This window comes from Mercenaria mercenaria, chromosome 3 (assembly GCF_021730395.1).
Source record: "Mercenaria mercenaria strain notata chromosome 3, MADL_Memer_1, whole genome shotgun sequence".
NCBI lineage: Eukaryota > Metazoa > Mollusca > Bivalvia > Venerida > Veneridae > Mercenaria > Mercenaria mercenaria.
The window spans coordinates 37866106-37880998 of NC_069363.1; the positions used below are offsets into that span (position 1 = coordinate 37866106).

A 14893-nucleotide genomic window follows, 5' to 3' on the forward strand; every position below is an offset into this window, starting at 1 on the left:
CGCAATACATTCACACGTCTAGATCTATTAATAAATCGGAGTTCCATTAACTATTTATAGTAACGTGTACATGTATAGGCTTGTGAAGTGTATATTGCCGATGTAAATATTATCACGCTGTTGTGTATTCAATTAAAGGATAGTGTGCTAGACAGATCACATGTATTACACACAGACTATGTACCCTTGGAATTGGACCGAGGGGCTGTCTAGGGTGGCATTTAGCCCCCGATCGTCATCCACAAGTTCACAGGAGGCTGATTCATTGGAAGGAGAAACGTCTGGAGTTATTAAAACTGATCATAATAAACGTGGCCGACCAAGGGCGGAGAAGATCTCATCTCTAATATTGGAGGGTGCTCTGTCGGCAAATGGAATTAGATGTAGGGTGTGCTCGCGGGTTTTCCCGAGGGAGAAATCTTTACAGGCTCACATGCGCACACATACAGGTAAATTGTTTATATTTTAAGTAAACATCGATACTGACTGAGCAAGGTGAAAAGCAACACGGAATTTGCTAGTTCCTTTCATCTGAACGATGATTCATGAATATAGCATGACAGATGTTCCATTCTGAATAATATATGAGTAAGAAATTAAATTAAAGGGGTGCGATTTAAGAACTGCTTTTTTGACAGGGCTCCACGAACAAGTATATTGACTTGTTCGATCACTTCAGAAAAAAACACCTTCACTTGAGGGGAGTAATAGAATTGTTGATAAAAATCAAACTGTAGATACGACTTTTTTTCTTATATTAGTTTTGAAGAAATACTATGGAAAGGACTGTACAATTTAAATTACGGGAAGTAACAGTAATTCCCACACATCGAGTAGTACCCTACGATGGAGTAGTACCCTACGCCCAGCCAAACAGGAATGTGAATGGATTATATATAGCTTTAATTGATATAATCCGTATTTATTGAAACGAAGACACAACTTCCTTGTTTTATAGAAATAATAATGCGATTTGGTTAACACGTGCAATTTAGGCAAATTTAAGAAAGCATGTTGTAACTTAAAGGAAAATATTACTTAGGCCCTTCAACTTTCAGGATTTTGATAGTGACGTGTCTGGTATCATTTTTAAATCTAGATGAATCATAGCAGATTTAAATGATTAGGGTAAATTGTACCGACTGGACTTTGAACTGTTTTATCATGTTGAAAATATTGATACTGTCCCTTCTATTTACTCTGATGTACATAGATACCCAGGTCGTAGAATTATATGGAGTGCAATTTGCTCGTTTGCTTTAACCTTTTGTTCCCCGCCATCAGTTTAACCGTTAAATAAGACGAGGTTATCATATGTATTGTTTGAAAAAATCCCCTTTAAGGCTTTGTTAAATCCTAGACAAAGGGAAGTCTGTATTTACTCCCATTTTAATTTTATTATCAGCTTACACGATCTCTTTAACTGCTCGTCGAGTCTTGTTTAAAGTCACCGATGACTGCGTTTAAATCGATCTATTGAATATTGACTCATACTGTAGATAATTTAATGTAAAACCCTCAATATCGCCCATTTAAATGGGTCATGTTAAGCGTACCTAGCAACAATCCATAGGTAGCCATATTGGAGTAATTTGCATATGAAATACTTAAAAGCCCAACCGCCGTTATGCGATTAAAGCGTGTGGGGGCTTGCCCGAGTTTTTATTTAAATATATCCACGGTATTTTAAGTATCTGGGCATAGTGCGAGAAAACGTGGTAATCTCCTTCGCTACAAATATTTGAATACACGAGTCAGAAAATCCCTTTAATAATAAATGTTGGCCGAATCATTAATTTGTTTACCTGGTTGTAAATATTTTGTCTCTATGATTATTGTATTCTGCACTAAGGCGTTTTAAAAACGATTATAAGAATGGAGTTTATAGTCCAAACTCCCATTTCAAACCGTCTGCTTCAAAGGTACGGACTGTTACGGACATTCATTAAATCTTAAAACGTATAAACAGTAGTATATCTGATTAATGATAGTGACATATGATTACGGATATCTCATTAAAACTTACATACTTCCAAGAATAAAATGTTCTTATTAAAGTGAAACATATTTTGTTTGAAATAAAGGGAGTCGAATTAAATCACGTGAGTTAAACATATAGGTAACTTTTTAATTTTACATTTACATGCTATATGTTAATTAAATCGTGTTAATTTGATATTTGTAGGAGAGCGTCCGTACTTGTGTGATTTCCCGGGCTGTGGAAAGTCCTTCTGTCAGAGTGGGCAACTGAAAACACATCAGCGTCTCCACACGGGAGAAAAACCATTTGCTTGTTCTATAGAAGGTAATGGTCGTCTTTATTTTATTCTGATTTAAATGTTTCATTAGAGCCTTTGTTTCTTTAGTTTAATATATACTTAAAATAATAAAGAGGTTGGTGTAGGAGCACGACTGTCTATTTTGTACTCATAAAGTTTTCCCGCCATTAGATATTCTGTAAACATGTTTGGCAGTATATATGTTACAGCCACAACTACCTATACTCCCGTCCAATGAAATTGAATTTGTAGTATGTCTAGAGGTAATGCTCACTAAAAATCTGATGTATTAAACCTTTTTTCTTCAGGATGCCCGAGCCGATTCACGCACGCCAACAGACACTGTACGGAACACCCGTACGCAAGTTTACGGCGTATTTCCACACAAGAGCAAATCAGAGACAGACTTGGCGTTTTGAAATCGTCTGCTAACCAGTCTGTCACAGAATGGCTTACAAGGTAGGTAATCAAAACTTTGTTACATCACTTCACTTACTTTATCATTAGTACTATATGTTAGAAACTTCTATCCCGGAGTTTCCTCTTATCAGTTTAATAAATTTGTTTTATTTAATACAATGCTACAAATGATACTAGTAATCGAATTTTAAAAATCTGTATCTTATTTTACGTGGTATTTCTTTATGTAGACACTGCATGCAGAGAGACGATATTGCCGTGGCCCCAACACAACCGGAAAAGAAGTTGAAACGTGAATCTTCAATATTGCCACCAGCCACCCCAGTTGTTCAAGTCCATCATATTGAAGTTACACCAAGAACATCGACAGATTTACCAACTCGTTCCATGTCGCTCACAACCCCCCGCTCGCTCACAACAGAAACCACGTATTCGCCGCTGATTGTCGCACCACGTTCACCACTCACAGCAACAACATCGATGAACATTACATCCACATCTTATTCAGCGTTTTCATCAGCGTCCACATTATCATCATCAACATCAGTTTTAGCATTGCCGTCTGTAGCCGCATCCTCCACAACAACTTCGTTATTACCAGCAGTTTCATCGTCTGTTTCAAATACTTCATGTGCAATTACAAATGACAAAAACAGCGTGTCAACTGGAACTATTCCATCCAAATTTGTGAGCAGATCTTCGATGGGTCATCGGCCTTTCAAGAAAGAGGCGACAGACAAATGGGTGTCAGCTCTAGCACTACTTGAGCTTGCTCAGGGAAGTTCTTAAATTTTTGTATGCAAGCAAGTTTATTGTTACTGCAAGACTTTTTTCTAACTCAGTTTTACAAAACAACTCTCCAATAATAATTTTTGTTATTTACAGCAAAGAAAAGCAATACAAAATTATGTGTAGAGAATATCAGGTTAATTGTTCATGTTAATGAAGAAACTTATATATGAAAAATATGACAGAACAAACATAGGGTTGGGAGCCAGTCTATTCATACTGTCAATCCTGTTAATTCAAATAGCTCACTTGTTCACAATTTTGTTCCTTACACATTCAAAAGCTCTTACTTTCCTTGACTTTTTGAGCATCCAAACACTGTATGAAAAATCAAACATTTTAGTAGTAACAAGTTACATTTGGGTGTTAACAATTAAAACTTAGCGTTTACATATTTTTAAAAGTTGAATGTTGGTCAGTAAACAAATTTTTCAATGTTGATGTTGTTTTGAAATTGGAACTTTGACATATCGGAAATATGCAGTAAGGTATACATTGTATACACATATACAGTAAAACTGACTGGTCTAAGTCACAAGGGGAGTAGCAAAGTTCATGATTCACCCAGGGTTTTGAATGACCAAAACAACCAGATTATATAAGAGTTAGTCCAGGTGCACAATTTAACTTCAACAAAATCATTTCACTTAAGGTAGTAAACTATTGAAGACAATCACCGATTTCCGTTCAGTTCTGTTTTCTTCCTGTACAATTTTGGCATTCTGCCTTAATAGTACTGAAAGGGAAGTGCTGATAGGTGCCTAGTCTGCATACAATAGTAATAACTATGTGGAAATTGATGACTGTTATTATGTGTCGGATTCACATCATTATCATGCCATTTCTAATTACAATTGATTAGCATTTTTAGCTCGACTATTCATAGAATAGTAGAGCTATTGGACTCGCCCATGCGTCGGCGTCCGCGTCCGCGTCCCGATTTGGTTAAGTTTTTGTATGTAAGCTGGTATCTCAGCAACCACTTGTGGGAATGGAATGAAACTTCACACACTTATTTACTGTGATAAACTGACTTACATTGCACAGGTTCCATAACTCTGTTTTGCTTTTTCACAAAATTATGCCCCTTTTTCGACTTAGATATTTTTGGTTAAGGTTTTGTATGTAAGCTGGTATCTCAGTAACCACTTGTGGGAATGGATTGAAACTTCACACACTTATTTACTGTGATAAACTGACTTACATTGCACAGGTTCCATAACTCTGTTTTGCTTTTTCACAAAATTATGCCCCTTTTTCGACTTAGATATTTTTGGTAAAGGTTTTGTATGTAAGCTGGTATCTCAGTACTCACTAATGGGAATGGATTGAAACTTCACACACTTGTTCACTGTCATGATCTGACATGCACAAAGCAGGTCCCATAACTTTATTTTGCTTTTTTACAAAATTATGCCCCTTTTTCAACATAGAAATTTTTGGTTAAGTTTTTGTATGTAAGCTGGTATCTCAGTATCCACTAATGGGAATGGATTGAAACTTAACACACTAGTTCACTGTCATGATATGACATGCAGTGCAAAGGGTCAATAACTCAACTTCGCATTTTACAAAATTATGCCCCTTTTTCAACTTAGGATTTTTGGGTTAAATTCTTATATGTAAGCTAGTATCTCAGTACCCACTAATGGGAATGGATTGAAACTTCATACCTTGTTCACTATCATGAGCTGATAAGCATTATGCAGGTTCCATAACCCTATTTTACTTTTTTACTAAATTATGCCCCTTTTTCGACTTCCGTATTCATTCAAGCGACAAGGCTGTTGAATAGTTGAGCGTTGCTGTCCTCCGACAGCTCTTGTTTTATTCTTTGTAAAAGCATTTCCCCCCAATTATTCAAACTGTGTTCAAATTATGCATTTTTTTCTATGCAATGGTTGCCATAGTGATTCTAATACAACTTTTTTCATTTTTTACTTGATATTTTTTATTGCTGAAATTTTTCCATGTGTTCAAAAGCTTTAATAATTCATATCAAAATGAGATTTGTCCATGTTTGTGATTTTTTTTCACGTGTAGTGCATTTTTTATACAACTAGTATGATGCCAGCCATTATTTTATAGGTGCAAAATCATCAAGTTCCAACCAAGAAAAAAATTAATTTTGTATTAAAGAGTTTAAAGCTCTTTGTCACAAATTTTAGGTAGTTAATGAATAATTTTGAAAAGAGTATAAGATTCTTTCACTGGTTGTAGGTGCAGATTGGAATTTCCGGCCTTGAGGGTAACTGTTTAGGCGGTAACGAGGCTCCAGCAGAGTTACTGCCTAAACAGTTACCTGAGAGCCGGAAATTCCCATCTGCACCTATAACCAGTGATAGGATCTTTTTCTTGCATACGATTTCAAAAAATAATAATGATAATAAAATCAATTGAACGGTTTTCTTTTTAGAACTTTTTCTTATAGCAGCGTATTTAAATAAAGCGCGGGAAACCAACGTCCGTAAACAGGAAAGACGTCATGACGATCAAACACAATTAACAATGTTTAGTTCCAGTTTTGTTTTATCAGTTGCAGCGTAACGTTATGAATTTTTGACAAAATAACGTGTTTTTGAATAGAGAAATCTACTATCAGGAACAAAGAGAAACTGTCAAGGTATTGGATTTTTATTCCGTTTTTTTTTTAAATAAAATATAAATTACTACATAAATCTTCTGCATATATGTAGTTCGTAACACGTCATTTACAGCACGATAGTAATCTTACACCTCAGGGTGTAAGATGGATTTTTCCAGCACCAGTAAAAATACTGGATATCCCCGTCTGGTAAGCAAGAAAATATTTTATCCTATGTTCCTTTTGTTTAAAATTTCAAACTTTTGATAAAACTTGTTAACAAAGTGCTTGTAAAAATTGATGTTATTAATCGTAGTATAGGATTTTGTTGCTCAATTTGTTACTTCTAAATCTCTAAACAACATAAATATTAGGTGTAACAGTACACTAGGTATTATATAAAAAGCATTCAGATGATCAGTGACACTGTCTGCTGTGCAGTTTGTAAGATATAGAACTAAACATGCCTTCTGATATTACTAGGTAGGAAAAGTTTTGAAGGAAAGAAATTAAAATGTTCTGTTTATTGATCAGTGCATTGTAAATCAAACATTTCTTTCACTGCCATTTTCTGTTTATTGGTACTTCTTTGAAATCTTTTAATTTCATGGGCATGAATTTTTGAAGTTTTGGCAAAAATGGCTATTTTATGGGGGTATGAATTGGTGGATTTCAACTTTTGAACATGAAATTATTTACTTGTTTGTTTTGATTAATATTTGTGGATTGACTTGACCATGAAATCCATGAAAATTAGTGCCCCGTGAATATTAATGGTTTCACAGTAACAATTTAATAGAGTTTTACTGTATTTTTTTATAGTTTCCGTCCACTTACACTTGCTTATTGTAAATTTGTTATATACATTCGTGTTATGCATACTATGATATTGTGAAATTATTATTGCTTACAGGGGACTACTTTTCTAGGATTTCGACAGTCGTTAGTAGCTGATTTCAGCTTTAAAATTTATAACTACAAGTACCAGTTATGGCCATATATGATAGTAGTTATGGTCGAAACAACGAAAACTGTATGCTCATGAAATTAAATTTTGTTGTAGTTCTGATCAAGAACTGTGCAAGTATATTATATTGTTGTAATGCTATGCAAGGTTACTTTTTGTAAAGAATGCATCTGTTTGAACATTAATCAGAAAAAGTTGTGTCTGTAAAGTGTAGCGAAATACATATCTGTTTTAAGCACAGTATCTACTGTTACATACAACAGTTCATTTCTGACTTGTACAGTGACATGGAAGCATTTTTATTGTTGTCAATTTTCATGGGTTTATGTAAAACATACCTTTAAATAACTTTTGCAATCGAACCTTTTCGTTTTACATGTGATAAATCATTATGCAGAAATTACATTTCAAATGGCATTTGTCAAACAAGGCATACAACAGAAGTAGTGTCTAATATCTAAAACTACCGTTGAAAGGCTTAATGTTGAAAATTGATTCAAAGCCCCAGGAAATCTGACTGGATTATTTGCGAACATGACTGTGTAATGTTGTTCAAGTCCAACAAATTCTGTAATCTGTTTGCTTAAATGGAAAGTTGTGTAAATTTGATGTTGAGTTTATTTTAGAAGTTTATTATTAAAATCATCTGAAACTTAACTATTGTTTAAGATTATTGTTGTACATGTGTATATTGGTATTTATTAACTTATTTTTGTTTAATATATGAAATATGAATGCAAGACAGTAATCTAAAAATCCAGATTTTAGAAATTATTGGCAGATACATGTATTTTGTAAAGTTTCCTGTGGATATAAGCATCTGAGGTTATAAATTTTCAAAGATTTTTTAGTTTATGGACTCCAAAACGATTTTGGAAAGTGAGTAAGAGCTTTAGAGATTTTTTTTCTGCTTTATACATTTTCTTTGTCTCTTTAAAAGGAAATAATGAAATAACTGAAGAATATCTAATCCATTCTAGATACAAAATGTATTACGAGCTTAATAAAAAGCTGTGATACTTCATAGAAGTTAGAAAACACCCATCTTTTTCTGTATACATTTGTAAATTCACTTTTTGTACATCACTTTTCACTGCCAAAAAAGAAACAAACATTTTTTCCCAAAGTTTACAAGACATTTAGTAGGAGTACTGTTGTTCAGTTTCATTCCCATTATCTTATGGAATAGTAATCACACACAGTACAGTTTCAAAATTAAACAAGAGCACCGCCTTGCGGGTGCTGACGCTCATCTGATTTTTTTTGTGTAATAGAAATATTGTCCTACCCATGATTTTCTAAGTCTAAAAAGGGCCATCACTCTTGCAAAAAGCAGGATAGAGTTATGTTTCTTGATGTACAGTGTCCACTTATGATGGTGAAAAACTGTTGCAAGTTTTAAAGCAATAGCTTTGATAGTTTATGAGAAAAGTTGACTTAAACATAATATTCAACCATTTTTCTAAGTCCAAAAGGGGCAATAATTATTGCAAAAAGCAGGATGGAGTTATGTTGCTTGCTGTACAGGGTCAGCTTATGATGGTGAACAAGAGTTGCAAGTTTTAAAGCAATAGCTTTGATAGTTTAAGAGAAAAAGTTGACCTAAACATAAAACTTAACCAAGAAATCTGATATTTTCTAAGTCCAAAAGGGGCCATAAATCTTGCAAAAAGCAGGATGGAGTTATGTTTCTTGCTGTACAGGGTCAGCTTATGATGGTGAACAAGTGTTGCAAGTTTTAAAGGAATAGCTTTGATAGTTTAGGATAAAAGCTGACCTAAACATAAAACTTAACCAAGAAAACTGATTTTCTAAGTCCAAAAGGGGCAATAATTCTTGCAAAAAGCAAGATGGAGTTATGTTTCTTGATGTACAGGGTCTGCTTATGATGGTGAACAAGTATTCCAAGTTTCAAAGCAAAAGCTTTGATAGTTTAGGAGAAAAGTTGACCTAAACATAAAACTTAACCAAGAAATCTGATATTTTCTAAGTACAAAAGGGGCCATAAATCTTGCAAAAAGCAAGATGGAGTTATGTTTCTTGCTATACAGGGTCAGCTTATGATGGTGAACAAGTATTCCAAGTTTCAAAGCAATAGCTTTGATAGTTTAGGAGAAAAGCTGACCTAAACATAAAACTTAACCAGGCAACGCAGACGCCGACGCCGACACCGACGCCGACGCCGACGCCGACAACCGCTCAAGTGATGACAATAACTCATCATTTTTTTTCAAAAAATCAGATGAGCTAAAAATGAATGACAGAACTTTTCAGTATTCTTTTGCTAAATGTTAACTTGATTTATAGGTAAAAATATACATATAGTTAGGCAAATCACAGACAAGCAACATCCCAAAGCGTGAAATTGTAACGCACTTTACAGAACAATAAAATTGTGTGATTTGGTATAGGACTGAACAACAGGTATTCCTTTAAAGTCTTGAAATAACAACCAGTGTATACTGCCATGATAGTCGATTCTCTAATGTGTGTTTGAAGTCTATATGTATATATTTATACTTTCTAATAATTTGCACTTCCTAATATTTATGTAATTTCTTCCCTTTCTTTCGCCAGTTCTAATATGCTTTAAACCTGAGACTAAACTGGGAAACAAATTGATCTGTAAGCCTTCTGAGATCCAATAGAATGTAGAGACTATCTTCTTCATGTCTTTATAGGAACATTGATGTTTTAAGGATAGGGCTTTTGTAGAAGATATTCAAACATTTTCTTTTCAGTTCATTGGTTGCCTTCCTTAGTCTATCCCTGTTTTCTTACTGTTTGTATTTGTATTTATTAATTTAATTCGTTGTTTACATGTATATATTTTGTTTTGAATTTTAAAAAAAAATCTATGTGTTTGTTATCATGGAAACCTGCAGGCACACAGCTTGTGCTATTGGTATGTAAATACAGTCTTCTATATTATTTGTAGATATAAAATTAATCGATATGAACATATTTATTAAAAAATTATTTATTCTTCAGATATATTATATTATAACAACTAGGAAAAACATGTTTCCCCCACACAACACACTGTAGTCATAGCTTAGCTGGAAAAACTGTTATCCGTATTCCTGACATAAAACCCAATACAACAGTGTTTATATTAAGTTATATCAGTAACAATTATTTGAACAAAGAAATTAAATGCTCAATTTCAAGCAATGAAATATTTATGTGTTACATTTAAATGTAGTTTTAATGTTACATTTTGCATTTGAAATGAATGTGTTCAAGCCAAGCCAAATATGATATGCATAAATTTAAGCGTTCTTTTTTTTTGTTGGTACCTTCAGATATTATAATCATCAGTTCATATATCAATTATATAAATCAATGCTAAGTGGGAATTGTGAAAAATGTAGTTGTGTCCTTCACATTTATGTTTGTATGTACACTGCCAAACTGTAGCATCGTGTCTGATTACCAGAAAAAACTCAGTGTAGGAGTTTAATTCAAATAGAACATGTTTAACTTTATCTTATTCCTACGGAGTTCAAAGTAATAAACATGTTGGTCCTGCCTTAAAGGTTTATCAGGAAAATTACAATATGTCTTACTTCTGTACACACATTTCGGCAGAAGATATAAGGCAGTTATTTTTGTTGGAACTTCCAGAAACCACTGATAGAACTCTGCAAAACAGGGTTTACCATTAAGAGTTTTCTCCTATTTCGAATAATGACAGATATTAAACATATTAGTTTTTTTTAAAGACCTCTTCAGTGAAAGACACACTGCAAAGAAACAAGCATAGTTCTGGGTTTTCAATTTCAGACACTGAACATTTATAAGGCCTAAAAAAAAAATTCTTTGTTTCCGGTAACATGCTCAAAAAAATTAGGGTAGGTAGGTCGGAAAAAAATTTTTTTTTGGATTTTTTTTTTATTAAGGGAGACTTTTCAGAAATTATTTTTGTGTCAAAAAATGAATACAAATAAGGGGGTTATGCCTTAAGAGCACCAGGAAGTTGCTTTCTAACATCACTGACCATGTTTAAAGCATAAAAAATGCAACTTTTTGTCAAAAAGTTGAAAAAATTATTCTCCAAGGCCATAAAAACATTTAGGGTCGGGCCAAAAATTTAGGGTAGGTCGGGATACCGGAAACAAACAATTTTTTTTTTACACCTAAGTAACTGTGTTCCCATGGTTACAGTATACCACCATCAGTGAAAAAATTTCATTTTCAGTCATGTGTGACAGTACAGAGATGAGAAAATATGTTGGTTTTTTCCTGTTATCGTAGTGCTATTTCATTTTTCTTTTGTAAATGTTGTAACTTACACATGTTTGAGAGTGGTTTGTTGTTTCATTTCTATCATAGATATACATTCCAGATTTATGCAACATCTTTAACCTTTTCTGACAAGTTTTTTTACAGAAGTAAATAAAAAAATTAAGAAAAAACAGATCGTTTTGTTTTCTTTGTTATTCCAATATTTTTAGCTCACCTGAGCACAAAGTGCTTATGTTGAGGTATTGTGATCACGCTGTGTCCAGCGTCCGTCGTCAGTGCGTCCGTCGTCAACATTTGTGTTTAAACGACATCTCCTCCAAAACCACAGAATGGATTTTGATGAAACTTGGCCATGATGTTCCTTGGGTGGTCCTCTACCAAAGTTGTTAAAACGGTTCTGCTTGGTTGCACATAGGGGCTGCCAGAGCTAAAAATAGAAAACCTTCAAACGACATCTCCTCCTAAACTGATGGTCCAATTTTGAAATTATTTCACACAAAATGGTCCTTATGTCACCCTCTACCAAGATTGTTCAAATTATACCGATTTGTCAAAAAACATTGCCGCCAGAGGGCGTGGTCACTTTGGAAACTTTAAAAATCTTCTTGTGTGAAACTGCTTGCCCAATTTTGAAATAATTTTACACAAATGGTCCTTGTGTGACCCTCTACCAAGATTGTTCAAATTATTTTGATTCATCAAAAAACATGGCCCCCAGAGGGCATGGTCACTTTTCCCTATATGTATATATTGGAAACTTTAAAAATCTTCTTGTATGAAACTGCTGGCCTGATTTTAGAATTATTTTACACAAATGGTCCTTGTGTGACCCTCTACCAAGATTGTTCAAATTATTTTGATTCATCAAAAAAACATGGCCGCCAGTGGGCATGGTCACTTTTCCCTAGAAGTATATAGTGTAAACTTTAAAAATCTTGTCTGAAACTGCTGGCCCGAAAACCTTCTTGTCCAAAAGCACAGGACCTAGGGCTTTAATATTTGGTATGTAGAATCATCTAATGTCCTCTACCAGGGTCAAATATGGCCTCGCCCTGGGGGTCACATGGTTTATATAGACTTATTTAGGGAAAAACTTTGAAAATCTTTTTGTCTGAAACCACAGGGCCTAGGGTTTTGATATTTTGTATTCGACATTATCTAGTGGTTCTCTACTAAGGTTTGTCAAATTATTCCCCTAGGGTCAAATATGGCCCCGCCCTGGAGGTCACATGGTTTACATAGATTTATATAGGGAAAACTTTAAAAATCTTCTTGAATGTCCAAAACCACAAAGCCTAGGGCTTTGATATTTGTAATGTAGCATCATCTAGTGGTTCTTTACCAAGTTTGTTCAAATTATCCCTCTAGGGTCAAATATGGCCCCGCCCCGGGGGTCACATGGTTTATATGGACTTATATAGGGAAAAACTTTAAAAACTTCTTGTCCATATCCTACATGATTCAAATTTGGACCACATGTATAGTTTTGAGTGGCTAGATGAACCATGACATGAGTTGACCTTGATCTTCACCTAGTGACCTACTTTCGCATTTCTGTAGCTACAGCCTTCGAATTTGGACCACATGCACAAATCAGCTTTGTCCTTGACATTGACCTAGTGACCTACTTTCACATTTTTGAAGGTACAGGCTTCAAATTTAGACCACATGCATTGTTGTGTGTCCCGAAATGAAACCTTGATTTTGACCTAGTAACCTACTTTCACATTTCTCAAGCTACAGCCTTCAAATTTGGACCATATGCATAGTTTTGTGTACTGAAATGAACTTTGACATTGATCTTTACTTAGTGACCTACTTTCATATTTCTGTAGCTATAGCCTTCAAATTTGGACCACATGCATAGGTTTGTGTACCGAAATAAACTTTGACCTTGACATTGACCTAGTGACCTACTTTCACATGTTTGAAGATACAGGCTTCAAACTTGGACCACATGCATCTTCTTCTCTGAATCAATAATAGCTAGAGCCTTGATTTTTGGTGTGTGATGTCAGAGTTGTACTGTCTAACTATTGCCCTTGGCTAAAGAATGTGTGTCACTGCTAACATAGATGAAACTTATCAATACTTGTACCATTACATTATGTAAACACACTTAAATCCTTATACTCAGGTGAGCACTTTAGGGTCAATGACCCTCTTGTTTAAGATTTTTTTTTTCTGGTGTTTTTGCATAATGTAAACCCTACCAAATAAAGCACACATTGAATAAAGACCTGAAAGGACTGTATGTTAAATGTGTACAAAAAAAGCAGGGTTTACACATGAATGAATACCAGACAAAAATAAATTTAATCCTGATAATTCAATGTAAACATGTTCCAGCACAGATTTTTCATATCTTACTGAATTTGCATTCTACATCAGAAACTTTGAAACACAGCCTTTTATCAAATTATGAATAGAAATGGTAGCAAATGATTAATAAATAAAACGAGCTCTCGTGCTTAAATGTTCCGTTCAGAAATGAGGAAAAGTAAGGCAGTTTTTCCAACATAATAGCTACCGATTTTAGCATTGTTGCAACACTGAAATATGTGCATTATACAAAAATAAACCAGGGGTTCATCAGTATGTGTAAATTTCTTCCCTAAACCAAACTGCTTGACTTAACAGATACTGCAAATATAGTGAAACAGTTTGCTCATCAATGGCCTCAATACCTAATGGCTTACTTGAGAAATTCAGGTGATGTTGTTTGATTTCCTTTCATTACATAACCCTGGCTTGGTTGAGCATCAATAACTCAATCACTCAAGCAAGACACACGGTCCCTGTAAATAAACTGATTCTTCAGTTTTGATGGCAAACCTGGAGCTTAGGTGTCAAAATTGTTTGCACATTCAACGGTCAGAGAAAAATAGCTACTGTAATACAAAATTTTCACACATTATGAAAATCACAAGAGATTTTCTCTGACTACCTTATGTCAATAATTGTTGGCAAATATATTTGAGCTGATAATGAGATTACTGATGAAACGTTACAGAAAATACTGTTGGATTATTGGATTAAAGAAACTATTATAAAGTTTTAACATCAAGAGAAAAAATAATGTGATCTTGATATGCATGTTAGAAAACATCAGAAGACTTAAGCACACATTTTGAAATAAAACTTGTAGTTATTGATAAAAGATCTTTAATCAAAATATTTTTGCATTAAATTAAGCAAATCACTACAATTTGTATAGGATACTTTGTAAAACCAGGATGATAATCACAAGATAACATTTATAATGCATTATTTGCAAATGCTACGAGTGTGCTTTTATCATACATCACAGTTCCTTCCGATAATTATATGTAAATATTAAGTTCACATGAATTTGAATTACCAACTTTAATTGGCCTAGATGTATGTAATTGTTAGTAAACAAATGGCTCGCTACCCTACACTGGATTTTTTTAATCCCAGCATTCTGCTGATGCCCTTGCATTGTTTTACTGCAATGTTCTTACATAGAGAAAACAAGTTTTACATACATGTGTAACATGAAACTGTTATAATCCATGGGGAGCTAATACTCCTAGGTTTCCTGGTTTCATCAATACACACTGTTAATTCCAAAAAAGAATAATA

The 14893-nt window shown here is 34.1% G+C and overlaps 1 protein-coding gene across 1 annotated transcript; it reads left to right on the forward strand.

Annotated features, from left to right (window-relative positions):
* Positions 1-82: 82 nt before the first annotated feature.
* On the forward strand, positions 83-7696 carry LOC123525049 (zinc finger protein 367-like). The gene is made up of 4 exons (XM_045303740.2): positions 83-449; positions 2186-2305; positions 2588-2738; positions 2930-7696. Exons 1-4 carry the CDS (start codon positions 161-163, stop codon positions 3486-3488), a joined length of 1119 nt encoding a protein of 372 aa, XP_045159675.1. The 5' UTR covers positions 83-160; the 3' UTR covers positions 3489-7696.
* Positions 7697-14893: the final 7197 nt, after the last annotated feature.

What these genes read in the sequence shown, in the direction of transcription:
- LOC123525049 (XM_045303740.2), top strand. Translation starts at nt 161, where the DNA reads ATGTATTACACACAGACTATGTACCCTTGGAATTGGACCGAGGGGCTG. An exon ending in TCACATGCGCACACATACAG is followed by an intron (nt 450 to 2,185) that starts GTAAATTGTTTA and finishes TGATATTTGTAG; the next exon opens with GAGAGCGTCCGTACTTGTGT. An exon ending in GTCACAGAATGGCTTACAAG is followed by an intron (nt 2,739 to 2,929) that starts GTAGGTAATCAA and finishes TTCTTTATGTAG; the next exon opens with ACACTGCATGCAGAGAGACG.